Genomic DNA, 18,996 nt, shown 5'->3' with positions numbered 1-18,996 from the left:
TAATACATATGAATTCTGCAATTTTTAGTCTTTTAATCAAATCCCTACCAATATTGTCAGTCCATTCTTTTTAACTGCTGGATAGAACTTGCAGTTGTGAATGCATTGATGGAAACTTAAGATTGTTTCCTAGGGTCCACGAGCCCGAGCCCAGAGCAGGGAGCAGTGAGCATTCAAAAGGCTGCCTCCACTGTAGCCGGGGTGACAGTACTCACTCCACACCACCGACAGTGCGTGATAGTGTACTTTAAACTTGCAACTTAATGCTGGTGAGGCTGAGCAGGGACCCTGATTTACAAGCCTGCATTCTCTTGTCCACTTGCATCCTTTGCCAGAACTCAGGGGATCCTTTAGCAAACTAGTGGACATTTCCAGAACTCAGAATCCTGACATTCCAGCACTCCAGGGAGCAGCTATCTCCTCTGGATGTCAGGAACTCTTTCACCCCTTTTGCCTTTTGCAGAAACACTGACAATCTTGCTTGACCTTCTTTTCTTTTGTTTGGCAGTTTTTATGCTGACCAATTGGCTAAAGGGGATTTGGAGGGAAGACCAAGTCGAGTGCTATTTTTATTGCTTTTCCTAATGACAGTTTTTTAAAATATATATATTTTTAGCTGTCAATGGACCTTTATTTATATGTGGTGCTGAGAATCAAACCCAGTGTCTCTCACATGCTAGGTAAGCACTCTACCACTGAGCCATGACTCCAGCCCCCCATTGACAATTTTGATACTGGCAAATTGCTTCCCAGAAACCTGTACAAATTCACACTACATCCCACAGCAGTGCATAGCAGGTTCTCCTTTCCTCTGATTGCACCATGCAAAATTTTATCAATGTACTGAAAAATGGTTCTTCAAATTGTATTTCTGGCCAGTGAGATTCAGTACTTATCACACACTTATCACTTGATAAATCTTCATATTCTTTGCTGTTGGAGGGAGAAGTGTGTTCTCCCAATCTGGGGTTTAAAAACTTTTTACTTTGTTTATACCATCTTTTAAAAATTTTATTTGTTCTTTTTAGTTATATACTACAGTAGAATGTTATACTATCTTTGACCATGTAAAGACTTTTATGAAATTCTTAGCAAACCTGAATCTTCATGTGCAAGGGAAGGGAGGTTTGTGATCTCACATATTTAGGGAGATTGTCCTCATTCAATGATTTTACATTGTCCTCTAGTGTTTGTTCCACATTTAGGTAACTATTTAAAGCAACGTTCATGTACAGGAGGAGAGGATTTGTGTGTGTGGCTTTGAACTTGTGATCCTCCTGTCTCAGCCTCCAGAGCTGCTGGGATTACAGGTGTGTGCCACCATCCCCAGCTGGGGAGTAGTTTTGAACAGAGCAGAATCAACTTTTCCCAAGTACTGAAACAACTGTTGTCAAATATGACTTTTATTATGCATTTTCTTTATATGTGTGTCTTTATGAATGTATATGTCTATTCACACACACAATCATTCACACAGAGAGACACATACTTCAAGCCGTGAAAAATCCTCAGGATTTTGTTAGGTTTAAATAATCTATATATTAATTTGTGGGCTACTGATATCTATATCATGCTGAAAATTCCCATAGAGGTGGATAAATGTCTACTCAAGTCTTCATTTCCATCCTCCATTCATCTCGTATGTTCAGATGTGAGCTGGTTACTGTGTTGCTGCACACTCAAAGCCTTCAGGAGTCAGGAGGAGTATAAACAGTGCAGCAGGGTAGATATGAGGGAATGGCGAGTGGTTTGAACTTTGGAGAACTAGAAATAACATTGTCATAAAGGTATTAGGTTCATTTAAAACTCAATGCACATTAAACCAATGTTTGTGGACCGCCAGTTGGAATATCCATCTATAGTTCTACTTTACCTTCTCCTTTAGTTTTGGAGTTTTAGAAATGTAACAGCTTCTTTAGTTTAAATGACATAAGTTTGAGACCATTCATCCACCTGGAATTAGGAAAGCAGGTCAAACTTTATTCTCTATCTTCACTGGTTACGGATGAAGTTTTATCTAGTTTTAAAAATTTGTTGTTTTGTTTATATGTAAATGAGGAACACATCTCAGTTCTTTTTAAAATCTTTTCTCTCTCTCTCTCTCTCTCTCTCTTTTTAATCTTTTCTCTTTTTGGAACTGGGAATCAAACCCAGGGCTTTGTGAATGAGAGGCAGATGCTTTGCTGCTGAACTAAATCCCAGCCCTCAGTTCTCTTTTGAAAAGTGATTTTGTATAAAATCTAGCTTCTGAGAACTCTTGAATTTCTAATGAAGTTGTCCTTGTTACTAGTGGTCATGTATCCACATCTCTGCATTCTGAAGTAAAGCCACGGTACCCTGCAGCAGAGACGCTAATGAGAATTGCAGTAGATCTCACCACCTACACTGCTGCTCCTAAGGAAAGGTCTCATAACCGCTCGGCCGACACTCTCGGTCGACTTTCTAATGGTGAAGTCGAACAGCTCTTTGTATGCCATGGTCTTTAATTCTACATTAACATTTGAGTTATTATCATGCTAGGCACTCTGCTGAGCAATTTACATGCATTATTTAATTTTCTCATTAAGTTTTGAGGTAGTACCATTATTATTCCTATGAGACTTAAGTTTACAAAGGATGAACTGCTTCCTCAAAATTAGGGCTAGAAAATGGAAGAGTCAGGATTGGACACCAGATCTACTGGATGTTGGAATAAGTTCTTAATTCTGAATAAATATTCAGGAAAAGAGAGGGTTTGGGAAGGTAGTCTGGAATAAGGTATTGGCTGTGGGAGGGCAGGAGGCTTTTTAGGTTATTTTGAGAAATGTGATGAGAATGATGGAATGTCACTGAGGGATTTTAATGAGGCAGAAATGATGTGACCTACACCTCTTTTTAAAAAAAAATACAAGTTTGGCTGAAATGCTGATGATGGACAGAGGTAATGGTGCTCCTTGTTAACCAACCAGAAGCCATTTCCATATGCAATAGATTAATACGTATTGGATAAGGGTGATATGATGGAAATGCATTAAATGGGTCAGCTTTTGTACATATTAGGAGATCAAACCTACAGGTCTTGTCAACTGATTAGATGTAGAGGGTGAGGAAGAGGAAAGGGTCAAGAATGTCTCCATAGTATGGATTTTCTCATGATGAGAAAGGTGTGCACGCTGCCTGAAAGATTTCCTGCAATCTTTACATTCATAGGGTCTCTCTCCAGTATGAATTCTCTGGTGTAGAGTAAGAGATCCACTATAGCTAAAGGCTTTCCCACAAATATTACATTCATAAGGCTTTTCTCCAGTATGAATTCTCTGATGCTGAGCAAGGCCTGCATTCTGGCTAAATGTTTTCCTACATTCCTTGCACATATAATGTTTTTCTCCAGTATGACTTCTCTGGTGTTGTGCAAGGGAGGAACTATTGCTAAAGGCCTTCCCACATTCCACACATTCATAGGGCTTCTCTCCAGTGTGAACCCTCTGGTGCTGATCCAGGTATGCAATCTGGCTAAAGGCTTTCCTGCATACTTTGCATTCATAGGGCTTCTCTCCAGTGTGAACCCTCTGGTGCTGAGCCAGGTGTGCATACTGGCTGAAGGCCTTCCTACATTCCTTACATTCATAGGGTCTCTCTCCTGTATGAATCCTCTGATGTACAATTAGGTATCCACGATGGCTAAAGGCCTTCCCACACACGTGACATACATAAGGTTTCTCTCCTGTGTGAATCCTCTGATGTTGAGCAAGAAATGAACCATTACTAAAGGCCTTTCCACACTCAATACATTCAAAAGGTCTCTCTCCAGTGTGAACCCTCTGGTGCTGAGTCAGGTGGGCGATCTGGCTGAAGGCCTTTTTACATTCCTGACACTGATAAGGCCTCTCTCCAGTGTGAACCCTCTGGTGCTGAGCCAAGTGTGCGTTCTGGCTGAAGGCCTTCCTACATTCTTTACATTCAAAAGGCTTCTCCCCAGTATGTATTCTTTTATGTTGAGCTAGGTTTGCACTCTGGCTGAAGGTTTTCCCACATTCCACACATGCATAGGGTTTCTCTCCAGTATGAATTCTCTGATGGAGAGTAAGTGATGAGCTCTGATTGAAGACCTTCTCACATTCGTTACATTTCAGAAGTTTCTTTTCTACATACACCTTCTTATGTTTCATTTCAACAGATTTTTTTCGATAACATCTCTTTTGTGGTTCACACTTATGCACTCTTTCTTTGGTGGGGAATCTCTGATGTATATCTAGTCTTGCATCCAGACTGAATGTTTCCCAAGATTTATTACACTCATTACTTTGATCTTCAGGGAGGATTTCTTTATTAGTGATGGTAAGTTGATCAGAATGTAACTCCTGACTTCCAAACTTGTTCTTAAACCAGCCCTCACTTACACAGTGTTTCCAACTGGGGCACACAAGGCTATGAGAGAGATGGCTTCTTCCCAATGTCACTGCTTTGGCGGATTCTTGATAAACATCTTGCTTTGATGAAAAGTCACTGTTTTTAAGTAGATACTCCCAATCTAAAATATATCAATAAAACAAACATATTTTGTATTTTTTTCATTATAAGAAATTTCTAAAACAAAAATGGGAAAATGAAATGCTAAAGTATTTCAAAATTTATGTCTCAATGCATTCTAAGACTTATAAAGTACAAACAACGAGAGCTTAAGAAAGGTGATTCAGGAAATAAAATAATCATATATAACCAGTAAGGTGATATTAGAAGAGCAAAACACTGAAGAGGTCATTGAAAATCACAATTGCTGTTTTATATCTAAGTTAATATTATAGTCTTCATCTTTCCTCTATTGCTGCAGTTTATTCTGCATTCAATCTAAGTTGGTTATCTTTAAAAAGTAGATTTTAAAAACTAAATGCAGTCTTGCCTGCCTGTAATCCCAGCAACTCAGGAGGCTGAGGACCAAAAATTCAAAGCCACAAGACCCTGTCTCAAAATAAAAAAAAAAAAAAAAAATAAGAAGGCCTGAGGATGGGGGTGGTGTATCTCAGTAGTAGAGTGCCCCCTGTGTTCAATTCCAGTAACAACAATAACAAAAAGCACCAAGTGTAAAATGTCAAGAATATAGCTAATAAGCCTCCATGGATCCCCCAAAACTAAAGACACACCAGAAGCCTTAGGATGCACATGAAACTGCTTGTTCATCAAGCTATATGTGTGAACTTTTGCAATTAGAGAAAGGTCTTTCTGAGCATAATTTTCTATATGCTAAATTCCAACTAAACATACATTTTCTTTCAATTGATCCTTGAAGCTAAGATTCCTTTACATAAAACAAAAATTTTGTATCAAGCTACTTGCTTTTATTAACAGCCCAGGCCTTAATCTGCCTTCTCCTTTCCAGTGATTTCTTACCAGCGTACATTAAAATCAAAATCCCTAGCCTGGTCTATAATCCTGTGGGGCCTGTTCTCTGATCCCTTCCACCTGTCCTTCTCCTGCCTACTGGGCTTCAGCTAGTGGGTATTCCCACTTGAAAGTGCCTGCCCCGAATACCTTCTTCCCTCCCTCAGTGGGCTGCACTCGGTCTGCTCACACATTACCTCTCTAGGTGACCTTCCTTGACCTCCCAATATAAATTACTACACACTTAGCACTATCTGTTCTTTGTCTTGCACTTCATAGCACTTAACTTAGTTCGCATTATCATACATGTTAATTTAATCTCTGTCATCACGAGAATGGACACTTGTATATGCAGGAACCATCCTTTCCTATTTCTTGAATACCCATTGCCTAGAATAGGCCAGGATTAGGATTGTGAATCAATAATACTTGAAATGCCACATTAATTTGTCCTTTCATTTGAATGATCTGCTTGCACAAATGAAGTAAATGACTGAAATACTACTAGAAAACTGGATATATCACAGTAGATAAGGAAATGTGGTAGAAAACTATCAAGACAACAGATCTGAATTGCAGCTGATTACTCCTGCTGCCTTTCCTCAATGCTCTTGCAGACTCCTACCCTGTAGCTAAATAATCACACACCAACTCATGAATGTCCCCTAGAAAGTCAACATGAAGAGGCAGTCCTGAAGACTCAATCTAGGCAAACTCAGGATTAAATTCATAAAACTGTAATAAGAAAGTAAAAATAAAAGTAGTATGATTTTTAATATTAATTCTCAATGGACTGATAAGTGAAGGATCTATATTATATTCATTACAGCCATACAACTCTCAGATTTTAGAATATATCAGAATTACCTACAGAACTTGTTAAAATATAGATTGCTGAACCTCAGGAGGCTGAGACAGGAGAATCACAAGTCAAAGGCCAACCCTGGCAACTTAGTGAGACCCCTCCCTCAAAATAAAAAAAAATACTAATAGTTCACTAAATGCCTACACACATAAATAGAGTTGGGATGCAGCTTATAGTAGTGCACCCCTGCGTCCAACCCCCAGTACCACAAATAGAAAAAACATGCAGATCGCTGGGCTCCATGCACAGAGTTTCTGAGTAGGTCTGGGAAGAGAGCTGAATGTCCAAATTTCTAATGAGTTCCCAGGTGACGCTGCTCATCTCAAGATCATATTTTTGAGTACTACTGCCCAACAGCAGCCACTGAAAACATAATGTAAAAAGGGTACACCTAAAACGCCAGGAAATAAATTAACATTCTAAAACATATTCAAATAAGCTAAAAGAAGAGGAAAACAGAAGAATAAAAGAGCAAAGGAAAAAAAAATGATAATGGCAGACCAAAATCAAGCTATCTAAATAATTACAGGTTGAGTATCTCTTATGGTCAGAACCAGAAGTACTTTGGATATTAGGTTTTTTTTTTTTTTTTTCATTTTTGAAAAAAAAAAAAAAAAATATATATATATATATATATATAAAAGTAAACATCTTAGGGATGGGACCTAAGTGGAAACACAAAACTAATTTACATTTCATATAAACTTTCATGTAGCTTGAATGTAATTTTATACAATATTTTAAATAATTTTGTGGATAAAACAAGTCTCATGGTGTGGAATTTTGCACAAATGGCATGTCAGCATTCAAAAGTTTCAGATTTGGGGGAATTTCAGATTTCTGGATTGGGGATGTTCAACCTGCATACTAAATATTAATGGATTTCCTAACCAGTTAAAGGGTAGCATGTGTAAGAAAGAAAACCCATGCTGTCCACAGTAACATGCAAACAGTAAGTACAGGCCAGAGTGCCTCTGTTCATACAGATAAAACAGACTTCAAAGGAGAGTATCACCAAAAACAAGGAGGGATATATCACAATGATAAATGATCAAGTCATCAGGAAATTATAATTATTAATGTGTATGCATCTAATGCATAGCCACATATACCTTAAAACAAAATTTGACAATATTAAGTACTAAAGGATACTGTATAATCATAGTAAGTGATTTCAATATGTTATATCCAGCAATTGATAAAACTAGATAAAAATTAGTAGATACATAGAAGATAATGTCTGGATTAACTAACTTGATGTAATTTATATTAACAGAACACTATGCACATCAACTGTACAGCAAGTATTGATGGCATGTTCAACAAGATAGACGGAATGTTGGTTCATAAGCCAAGTCTTAGTAAACAGTATGTTCTTTAACCTCAACAGAATTAAATTAAAAATGAATAAATAATGATGTCTAGTAAAATTCACACATCTGTGAAATTATATAGAAACAATTCATTTCTATATAATTCATGAGTCAAAGAGTTTAATAAAAGAAATAAAAAAATATCTTATATTGACCAATAATGATAATATAACACACGGAAATTTGTAAGATGTAGCTAAAACAGTACTTAAAGGAAACTCTTTTAAGATACTTATAGTAGAAAAAAAAACTAAAAGTATAAACATCAACAATCTAGGTGAGAAGAAAAACCAGAATAAACCCAAGGAAAATAGAAAAAAAAAAAAAAAAAAAGCTAACTAGAGAAAATAACAAAATAGAAAACAATTGACAGAGAAGTAAAACCAAAAGTAGGTTCACTGAAAAGATCACTGATTAGGGAGAAAAAAAAAAAAAGAATAGAAGTCAGAAAAATCAGAGCTTTAAAGAGGAGTCTGGTGTGATAGAATGCACTTGGAATCCTAGCCATGCAGGAGGCCAAGGCAGGAGGCCCACAGTTTCAAGGCCAGCCTCAGCCACTTAGAAAGACCCTGAATCAGAATAAAAATACAATGGGCTGGGGATGCAGCTCAATGGTAGAGCACCCCTGCATTTAATTCCCAGTACCACAGACAAAACACAAAACAACAACAACAACAACAAAAACTGAAAAGAATTATCATATACCTTATAGACATTAAGAAGAAAATATTATGAACAACATATACATAAACTGGACAACTCAGATAAACTGTATAAATCCCTTGAAAGATATACCCTACTAGAGTTGATTCAAGAAGAATTATATAACAAAAATAACCCTTATATCCATTAAGTCTATTCATGGATAAAAATATTCCACATAAACAGCATTCCAGGCATAGATGTCTTAACTAATGAGTTCCACCAGTGTAGGGGAAAACCAATACTATTATACCCAACTCTTTCATAAAATAGGAGAGGATAAAATACTTCCCAACTTGTTTCCATAATGCCAGCATTATCTTGGTAAGGAAATTACAAAAGGATAAATCCATGTAGCATATGAACATAAATGTAAAATATTTAGTCAAACTTTGCCAAATCAAATGCAGGACAATATGAAAAGCATAATCTTAACCAAGTAGAGTTTTATCCCTGGAAAGCAAATTGGTTTAATATTTGAAAACCATCAATGCAATTCATCATATTAATACAGAATAAAGATGAAAAACTACATGATCATGTTTAGAATGAGTATTTGACCCATTATAAAAAATTTTAGGGGCTGGGGCTAGAGGTCAGTGGTAGAACACTTGCCTAGCATGTGTGAGGCACTGGGTTCAATTCTCAGCACCACATATAAATAAATGAATAATATAAAGATCCATCAATATCTAAAAAATATATTTTAAAAGGAATTGCTTCGAATTCATCAAGATTATCTAAGGAAAGAACTATAACTTACATCAAGGGAATAGGGATAGAATACATTTCCTTTCAAGAATGGCACAACATAAATATATCTGTTCTTACCACTTGTATTCAACATTGTATAGGAGATGCTAGCCATTTCAATACATCAAGAAAAAGAAATGATCAGAAAGTAAGAAATAAAACTGTGTATGCAGATGTTATAAGTGTGTTTTCGAAAAATCCTCAGAAATATATAAAAGAACTCCTATAATCCTATATGAAACTCTTTAAGATACTTATAGTAGAAAATAGTTAATATAAAAACACTTTACATTCTTTGCATACAAGCAGAACACTATTGGAAAACAGAATTTTTAAAAATTATATTTATAGTGATACCCCAAAACCATAAAAGATTCTGGAAAAAATTTAAAAAGCTATACAACATCACTACACTAAATACTATAAAATAATCCTATGAGAAATTAAAGTATACTAAATGGCTTATTAAAACACACTCATGGGGGCTGAAGTTGTGGCTCAGTAGTAGAGCTCTTGCTTAGCATGTGTGAGGCATTAGGTTCGATCTCCAGCACCACATAAAAATAAATAAATAAAGGTATTGTCTCCATCTACAACTAAAAAAATATTTAAAAAAAACATATTCATGATTAGAAGAATCAAAAAAAATTTTTTTTCAGGGAGGGATTACCTGGGATTGAACTCAGGGGCACTTGACCACTGAGCCACATCCCCAGCCCTATTTTGTATTTTATTTAGAGACAGGGTCTCACTGAGTTGCTTATTGCCTTGCCACTGCTGAGGCTGTGAATTCATGATCTTCCCGCCCCAGCCTCCTGAGCTGCTGGGATTATAGGCATGCGCAACCGCACCTAGCTAAGAATGTTGTTAAGGTGTCACTTCTCTCTCAATGGGTACATGGATTCAACATAATCCCAACCAAAACCCAACCTTGTTGAAGAGAAATTCTAAACTTCATTCTAAAATGCAAATAACTTATAATAGTCAAAGTGATTTAACAAATGGCACAATCTGAAATCAAAATTAATCATAATGCTACAGCAATCAAGGCGATGTGGTTCTGGTGAAAGGATAAATGTATAAATTTCCAGGTGCAGTGGTACCTGCCTGAAATCCCAGTGGTTGGGAGACTGACACAGGAGGATCTCAAGTTCAAGACCAGCCTCAGCAACCTAACGAGACCCTAAGAAACTCAGTGAGACCCCGTCTCAAAACAAAATAAAAAGCTGGGAATGTAGCTCAATGGTAAATTGTCCCCAGGTTAATCCCCAGTACAAATAAAACAGAACAGAACAAAACTACAATACCACCATTATAATGACTTAGATTAAAAATAATACTGATAATAACAATATTTTTTGAGGGCATAAAGCAAACAAAATGCTTATATATTGCTAGAGGTTATGTACAATGGACAGTCCCTTTGGGAATCTTTGGCAGTTTCTTATGAAGTTAAACGTATAATTATCATATGACCTAGTTTAGATATTTACTCAAGAGAAATGAAAAGAACTGTCTACCCAATGTTCTTCACATGACAGCTTCATAGCAGCTTTATTTATAATAGCCCAAACTGGAAACAACACAGGTGGGTGATCTGTTTATCCATTCACAATGGATGCTATCAATGTAAAACTCCTCACCAATCAAAGGATCAACGTGGGACTGGGGTTGTGGCTCAGTGGTAAAGCGCTTGCCTCGAGTGTGAGGCACTGGGTTCAATCTTCAGCACCAGGTAAAAACAAAGAGACGCTGTGTCCACCTACAACTAAAAAGATAATAACCACAAAAAAAGGAGCCACATATTCATACATGAACAATGTGGGCAGATTTCAAGATCATCATGCCAAGTGAGAGATGCTGGACAGAACCTAAGCCACAGTAGATGATTTCATTTAGTTTGGCTGCAACCTAATCTAATGTGACAAAGAAAATATCAGTATTCACTTGGAACTGGAGATGGAGAAAAGGGTGGACTGCACAGAGCTAGATGTAATCTTTTTTTCTTTTTCCTTTTTTTTTTGTGGTACAAGGGATGAATCGGGGGTCTTGGACATGCTCTACTCAGCTATTCCTCCACCCCATAAGTAGTCTTTTGGTATCTAAATACTATGTGGCTTGATTGTGGTGAAGATTTAGGGATATATGCAAATATCAGAACTACTTAAGTTGTATAATTTATGTAGATACAATTTACTGTTTATAAATATCCTTAATATTAATAGGATCTGATAAAATACAATAGAACAAGTAGATCAAAATATATTAAAACCAGAAAATTATTTTTTAAACAATTCTTCAGTGAAAGGGAACTTTAAAATTGTAGATTATTTGGGAAATGGCAATAACAAAACTTTTAAATGTCAAAGTCTATAGGAGAGAGTTCTAGAAAAAGATTTAAAATACATAGCTCTTAATAATTTCATTACTGAATAAAAGAAAATGAAATTAACATATTAAGCTCTCATTTCAGCAACATAGAGAACAAAATAAATAAGAAAATTAGAAGGAAAAAGTCAGTAAGGGAAGAATAGCAAAAGAACAAAGAACTGAAAAAGAGAAGAGCAGTAACACTAAAAAGAGAAATCCATTAGCTGGGTCTTGAAAAAGAAAACTGATTTATGAGTGGCAACCTAATAAATTAAAACAAAAACCAAAAAACAATGACTATATAAAATAAGAAACTTGCCAGGCGTGGTGGCACATGCCTGCAATCCTAGCAATTCAATAGGCTGAGGCAGAGAGATCAAAAGTTCAAGGTCAGCCTCAGCAACTTAGACCAAGTCTAAAAAAAAAAAAATTTGGCAGGGGTGGGGCTGGGGCTGGGGCTGGGGATCTGGCTCAATGGTAGACTGCCCCAGTACTATCAAAGGAAAGACTAAAGAGACTGGGAGAGCGCTCGCCTAGCATGTGCAAGGCCCTGGGTTCAATCCTCAGCACCACATATGAATAAATAAATAAAATAAAGCTTAAAAAAAAAAGATTACTTTGATCAAAATCATGGGAAAAAAATCTGATAATGAAAAGGATAGTTATGTAACCAAAGACAAATCTACAGAGTCAATTTACTACAAAGGACCCTGAGAAAGTTGTCAAAGATCTGCTTTTGATAAGACTTTAAGTCTTTACCTCTCAAACTCTCAAGACAGGTGATCTCATTCATTCACACTGACATCTTTAAATTAGATTTTTTTTTTTGAACCTCTGTCTTCCAATCCAGTTGCATGTTGCATTTCTACACTTGGAAACCTTCATATGTCATGAGAATAAATCTATTTCCCCAGCAAAATTCCTCATCTTTCCTCCTACCAAGATATTTTCTTATGATTGTTTCTATTAAGTGCTATCACCTTCCAGTTACTTAGACTTGAAAATAAAACTAGAGCTGGGCATGGTGGCCAATACCTGTAATCCCAGAGGCTCGGGAGGCTGAGGCAGGAGGATCACAAGTTCAAAGCCAGCCTCAGCAAAAGCGAGGTACTAAGCAACTCAGTGAGACCCTATTCCTAAATAAAATACAAAATAGGCCGCAGATGTGGCTCAGTGGTCGAGTACCCTTGAGTTCAATCCCTGGTATGCCAATTAAAAAAAAAAAATAGAAATGCTTTATTTTTTATTTTTTTTTATGGTTTATAAAACTCTTTAATAATCACAAGAATTTAGCAAGGTGTTGTGCTCAAAAGAGAAACTCAGTGAAATAATAAGTGAATAAAAAATGAATCAATCCTTCAATCAAAGGAATAAATATCTGGAAAGGAACAAAGTCTGGATTTAAACAAATAGAATGAATAACTAGTGCAAAACTAGACAAGGACAAGGAGACACTGACATTTGGACCCACAGATCAGGAAAATGAGTCATCGGAGAAGGTAATAATTTGTGAGAAGATATACAAAAACAATAAATCAAAATTATTAAATATATAATATAATATAAAAATATTACTTCTCAGGCCTCTGCCTTGAATAGAGCCCCCAGGAAGCATCCATTGTGAGCTGGAGCTACACTCCCTAGCAGTGTGCCTCCTAGTTCTCTCACTCACCAGGGCATGTTCCTCTTGTTCCTTCCTTCTTCACAATCCAGGGCTCTTTTCCTTGCTCCAATAATGAGATCACATCTGGCTTAGAAAAAGAAATCCCTGCTTACAAGAGATAAAAGAGGAATTAGCCACACCTGTAAATTAGTCAAGTTTCTTGGTCATGGGGGGGGGGCACAACAGTGTATAAGACTGAGATAGAATGTCTGTCACCATGTGACAACATAACACTGTGANGGGGTGGCGCATCATAGGAAGAAGATAAAGAAGTGGTAAAATATTCTGAAAAATGGGGAAGATGAAATTGCAGGACCATACTAATGAAGACACCAATTCTACAAAACTCCACCTATTTGGGGGAGCATAAGAAAAAAGACCTTTATATGGGGTCTTGCTCTGCTGGCCAGGCTGGCCCTGCTGGGCTCTAGCAACTCTCCTGTCACAGCCTCTGAGGTAGATGAGACTACAGGCACACACCAGGGCACCCCGCTCAAGAAAGAGTTGTTCAGGAGGCACACTGGAGGCTCTGCAAACACTGGAACGCAAACCTGCACAGGAATTTTGAATTCTAAGGAGTCCTCCTCACCCAGTGATACCAGGCTTCTATAGTTCTCCAACATGACCTTCCTGTACAAAGTCCTCTGAGTGGGGTTCAGCCATTCCCACTCCTCTTGAGTGAAACTTACAGACACATCCCCAAATGTCACCAAATCCTGAAATGACACAAACACATATTTGTTCAATGAGTGTTTAAAGCCTACTATGGGCCTAAGTGAAAGAGTTAAATTGTCTACGGTTTTGGCTACAATATTGCATATAGAAAAATCTTCTGACAGTGTACTAAGTTCAGAGAAATTCCTGTCAAATAACTGGTAGATGACTTTTCTGCTTGCTTTGATGGAAAGTATACAATTTCAGAGAGAATAGCTATTGGGATGGAAAAGATCTACCATACATACATACACACACAAAATTGGGCTGATGGAAAACTGTAATCAATCAAGAATAAACTAATAGGTTATTCATACTGAATGTCAGGGCATTTCCCAATCTGGGGGAACCAGGATACACTAGGGAAGTAAACAAGATGTTATATAATAAGTAATGGGTGAATATTATTTAAAGTAGTCACTAAAAGGTTATAAAGTTGATAGCACTTAATAAGATAATAAGGGGAAAATGCTTGATTTATCAGAAGGCAAAAAAGGAGAAATAAAGGAACCAAGAAAAAATGGTATAAATGGAAAACAAACAGAAAAATGGTAGGTTTAGACACACATTCATGAGTAATAACATTAAATGAAAATGTACTAAACACTAATTAAAAGACCAAGATTACCATATTGGATTTTAAAAAAACCAACTATACGCTATTTGTAAGAGTCATACTTTAAATATAATCTCTGTTGGCAGAGATTCTCAAAAGGTATGCATTAAAATAACACTGAGAGACAGGCACAGTGGTGCATGCCTTTAATTCCAGTGACTCAGGAGGCTGAGGCAGGAGGATCATGAGTTCAAAGCCAAGCTCAGCAAAAGCGAGGTGCTGAGCAACTCAGTGAGACCCTGTCTCTAAATAAAATACAAAACAGGGCTGGGGATGTGGCTCAGTGGTTGAGTACTCCTGAATCAATCCCCAGTACCAAAAAAAAAAAAAAAAAATCACACTGGGGTGATCATGGTAGACCATGCCTACAATCCCATGACACTGGAGGCTGAGGCAGAAGGCTGCAAGTTCTATGGGTAGTGTTGCTGTAGATTATTTCTCACTCACCAGGGCATGTTCCTCTTGCAGGCCAAATCTGGCCTGCATTTCTCATACAACCATTCTCTGTATTTTAATCTTGTTTTTTTTTTTAAAAGAGAGAGTGGGGGGGAGAGAGAGAGAGAGAGAGAGAGAGAATTTTTTAATATTTATTTATTAGTTCTCGGCGGACACAACATCTTTGTTTGTATGTGGTGCTGAGGATCGAACCCGGGCCGCACGCGTGCCAGGCGAGCGCGCTACCGCTTGAGCCACATCCCCAGCCCTTAATCTTGTTTTTTAATGTTTACCCTACAAAATCTCTAAGTGTAAGGAAGAACGTTTTTTTCTAAGTGAATAATCCATCCTTTCTCCACTGATTTAAAACTATACCAGTACATTATCATGTAATAAGCAAACTAGTAGATGTTAAATTCTACATAGACAAAGTCTATTTTTATTTTCCACAGCACTTAGTTCACAGTCTTTAGTAACTACATGTTCAGTGAATGAGTAAATATTTTCCATTCTTATGGAATTCTTATATTTGTTTCTGGACATTATCTACTGATCTTTTCATGTTTCTTCTAGTTCCAATTCCATAGGCTATTACAATTTTCATTATTATAGATCTTTTCCATTTTTTAAAAAATGTAGCCTCAAGTGCTTCCCCCATAACTCTCTTTTTTTAAAAAAAGTATCAATTTTCCACATTAATTCCACTAATCTTAACTGGATGGCCTAGAATATCATAGCTTCAGCCTCCTGTGAACTCAGGATGTCCCTAAAATGAGAATTTACTATTCCCATAAAATTCTACCCTTCAAAATCCACCAAAGTACCTACAAAAAGCCCTGCCTCAGCTGATCCACACTCTTATGCTCAAGATACAATACATCTCACTCCTCAAAATCACCTCAAATAATGTGCTCAGTGGAGGTGCGGAATGTTCCTTGAATAAAGATGAAAATACAAATTAGGGGAAAATAAGGAAGTTCATGGCTTTTCGGGGACTTCCTTTTTTTCTGGAATGAAAGATATAAGGAGCAAGTCACTCATAAATGAGATTTTTTAAACTTGTTTTTTAATTTTTATTTTTGTTTATTTTTAAAATTTTCATGTGGTGCCAGGGATCGAACCCAGTACCTCACGCATGCTAGGCAAGAGCTCTACCACTGAGTCCAACACTGGCCCCATAAATGAGATTTTGTTAGGCTGGGGCATTCTGGAAGAAAAGTTAAATGTTCGTATAACCTGAAGAATAAGATGGTGTTTTAGAGAAATGCTTCTTACCTTGGACATGGCTTTAAGACTTCTTAAGAGTTTATGAGTTCTTCTGTCCTCCTCCGTCAAATTCCTCTCTGGAAGAGGGGCAGGGTCCTGAGAAAATAGAGCTGGAGAGGGAAAGAGAAACCATAGAGTGCCAGATTAGCTCAGCAGCTCCCAAGGTGACCAGCCTAGAAACAATCTTTCCTTCCCTCTCTTCCTCCTGCAACTGAAGCTTTCAGTGTCACTGAATTGAGACATTTATCTAAACTGACAATTCTTTTTCAAAAGAATTCTGAACTTACAATTTACAATTATATCTCAAGAATACAATGTACAATTTGTGCATAAATTATCTACTCATTTTAAATTATAAACAATAACTGGGGCTGAGGCTCAGTGATAGAGCACCTTGCACATGTGAGGTACTGCGTTTGATCCTCAGCACCACACAAAAATAAATAAATAAAGATACTGTGTCCATCTACAACTAAAAAAATATTTCAAAAAAAAAAAAAAAAAGGACAATAACAGCAACTACAGAATGGCATTATCAAGGAAGGATTTTCCACTCTTTTCATTCACGAAGGCTTTTCATCAGTGGAATTACAGAGGTTGACTCCGGAGGCTGAGGCAAGAGTATCAAGTCTGAGGCCAGCCTCAGCAACTTAGTAGGACCCTGTCTAAAAAAATAAAATCCAAAAAATACCCAAAGTGTCATGGTAATAATTAAGCCAAACTGGAAATGAGGTCTTAATTTTTAGTCTTTCTACCATTTGATGATGTTGAAAGGAAATATGTCCCAACCTTTTAAAAAGAATTAAGAGAGAAAGCCACCAAGTGAATGCATTAGGGAAAGCACTTTATACAGAGTGGGCATCAGAGGGGTCATGTGGTCTGAAGACATTAGACAAGAGTCAGGACAACCTGCTTTGGGTCCTGGCTGATAACAAATGCACCTAAAAACCAAGCTCTTAACTTCTCTGAGCATTTCCTGAGAAAGGGTCGATAGAGGTAGGAGACAAGGCTGTTGGTGGACAGTCACTGGAACCTCTTAACCCTGAGTTCTTTTCCACTAGAGCTCACTAACTTGAAGAATAAAGCAATGAGCAGCAGCATGGAGGCTGGAGGTGTAGCTCAGTGGTAGAGTGCTTGTCTAGCACCTGGCATCCCTGAGTTCCATCTCTAGCACTGCAGGGGAAAAAACAAACAAACTAAAACAACAACAACAAAACAGAACAAAGCAGCATAGTGAGTATAAGAAGCTGTAGCTGGGCACCGTGGCCCACACCTGCAATCCCAGCTAACCAGGAAGCTAAGGCCGCAGGATCCCAAGTTTCAATCTAACCTGGGCAATTTAGCAAATTGTGTCTCAAAATAAAACACAAAGAAGGCTGGGGACGTAGTCAAGTGGTAGAGCACTTGCCCAGTATATGGGGTGGAGAGGGCCCTGGGCCTGGGATCAGAAGGCTTAAATTCAAACACCCAGTCCACCACACCCAGCTACACCCAGTCCAACTCTGTTCAGTCTCACATGATCCCACAGTGACAGTCTTACACAGTCAGACTCCAAGGGTCATACCATCTGACACAGTCATAATCCCAGTTACAGGACCTCTGATACAGGGTGGCAGGGGTTCACTGTCACACAGTGTCATGTGCTCTACTGTCACAGTCCAGATCACAGTGTTATGTTGTCACATGGTGACAGACATTCTATCTCAGTCTTATACACTGTTGTGCCCCCCCCCCATGCTGACACCGTCTCATACTGTCACAGTGTTACACACATGCTCTCAGCCTCACAGCAGTGTTCAGGGAGTCACGGGCCCCATCTCACATGATGGGGTGGTCTCATACTGTCATAGAGAGCTTCAGACACATTTTCATTCTCTCACATTGTTACAGGGTGGCACAACCAACACACACTGTCACACACTGTCCAGGCTCCCTTGAATAGATTTGTAGATCTCATACTGTTACACAATGTCACAACTTCACTTCCAGTCTTACATGGTGTCATGGGCCCCCTAATACTTGGTGGCACAATGTCACACTATCATACTCTGAAAGCCTCAGCTGTGAGCACAGCCTGTGCATGTGGGCTTGGTGTCACCTGTCACACAATGTCACTCTCGTCTCAGTGGCAAGCACAGCCTGTGCACACTTGTGTGGTGTCACACTATCACACACAGTGTCACATTCTCACAGCCTCACATGCCAGCATGGCCCATGCACATTGGCACAGTGTCACACTGTCACACAGTGTCTCAGTCTCAGCTGCAAGCATGGCCCATACACGCTGTTACACTGTCACAGTGTCACACTCAGTCTCAGTTGTGAGCTGGGCCAGCACACACTATCACAGTATCACACTCAATCTCAGCCATGAGCACAGCCCATGCACGCTGTCACAGTGTCACACTCTCAGTCTGAGCCGTGAACACAGCCTATGCACTCTATCACGCTGTCACATACAGTGTCACACTCTGAGTCTCAGCTGCGAGCACAGCCCATGCACTCTGTCACACAGTGTCACACTCTCAAGTCTCAGCTGGGAGCACAGCCCATGCACTCTGTCACACAGTCTCAGCCGCGAACACAGCCCATGCACTCTGTCACACACAGTGTCACACTCTCAGTCTCAGCTGCGAGCACAGCCCATGCACTCTGTCACGTTGTCACACACAGTGTCACAGTCTCAGCAGCGAGGACGGCCGTGCACGTGGGCGCGATGTCATACTGTCACCCCCACAGTCTCAGCCTCAAGCACGGCCCGCGGGCGCGGTGTCATACTGTCATACACAGTGTAACACTCTCAGTCTCGGGCGCGGTGTCCCTGGTCGCGCCCTCCCACGCCGTCCCCCGGCCCGGGCTCTGCTCACCGCCTCCTCGCTCG

General features: G+C 38.5%; 1 protein-coding gene across 4 annotated transcripts; it reads right to left on the bottom strand.

Annotated features, from left to right (window-relative positions):
- Positions 1-2,112: 2,112 nt before the first annotated feature.
- LOC107158976 (zinc finger protein 583-like) lies at positions 2,113-18,990 on the bottom strand. 4 transcript variants are annotated; one of them, XM_048791531.1, is made up of 5 exons: positions 18,983-18,990; positions 16,125-16,225; positions 13,674-13,800; positions 13,094-13,192; positions 2,113-4,510 (listed from the first exon to the last, which is right to left on the bottom strand). In XM_048791531.1, exons 2-5 carry the CDS (start codon positions 16,131-16,133, stop codon positions 3,036-3,038), a joined length of 1,710 nt encoding a protein of 569 aa, XP_048647488.1. In that variant the 5' UTR covers positions 16,134-16,225; positions 18,983-18,990; the 3' UTR covers positions 2,113-3,035. The 4 variants fall into 4 exon arrangements, with proteins under 4 accessions (XP_048647488.1, XP_048647487.1, XP_015360987.1 ...); XM_048791530.1 differs by lacking the exon at positions 18,983-18,990 and adding an exon at positions 17,188-18,972; XM_015505501.2 differs by lacking the exon at positions 18,983-18,990 and adding an exon at positions 17,188-18,972 and having other exon boundaries at positions 13,094-13,189.
- Between the last annotated feature and the right edge of the window lie 6 nt (positions 18,991-18,996).

Source organism: Marmota marmota, unplaced genomic scaffold (genome assembly GCF_001458135.2).
Source record: "Marmota marmota marmota unplaced genomic scaffold, marMar, whole genome shotgun sequence".
Taxonomy (NCBI): Eukaryota; Metazoa; Chordata; class Mammalia; order Rodentia; family Sciuridae; genus Marmota; species Marmota marmota.
This window is presented reverse-complemented; position numbering and strand designations above follow the sequence as displayed.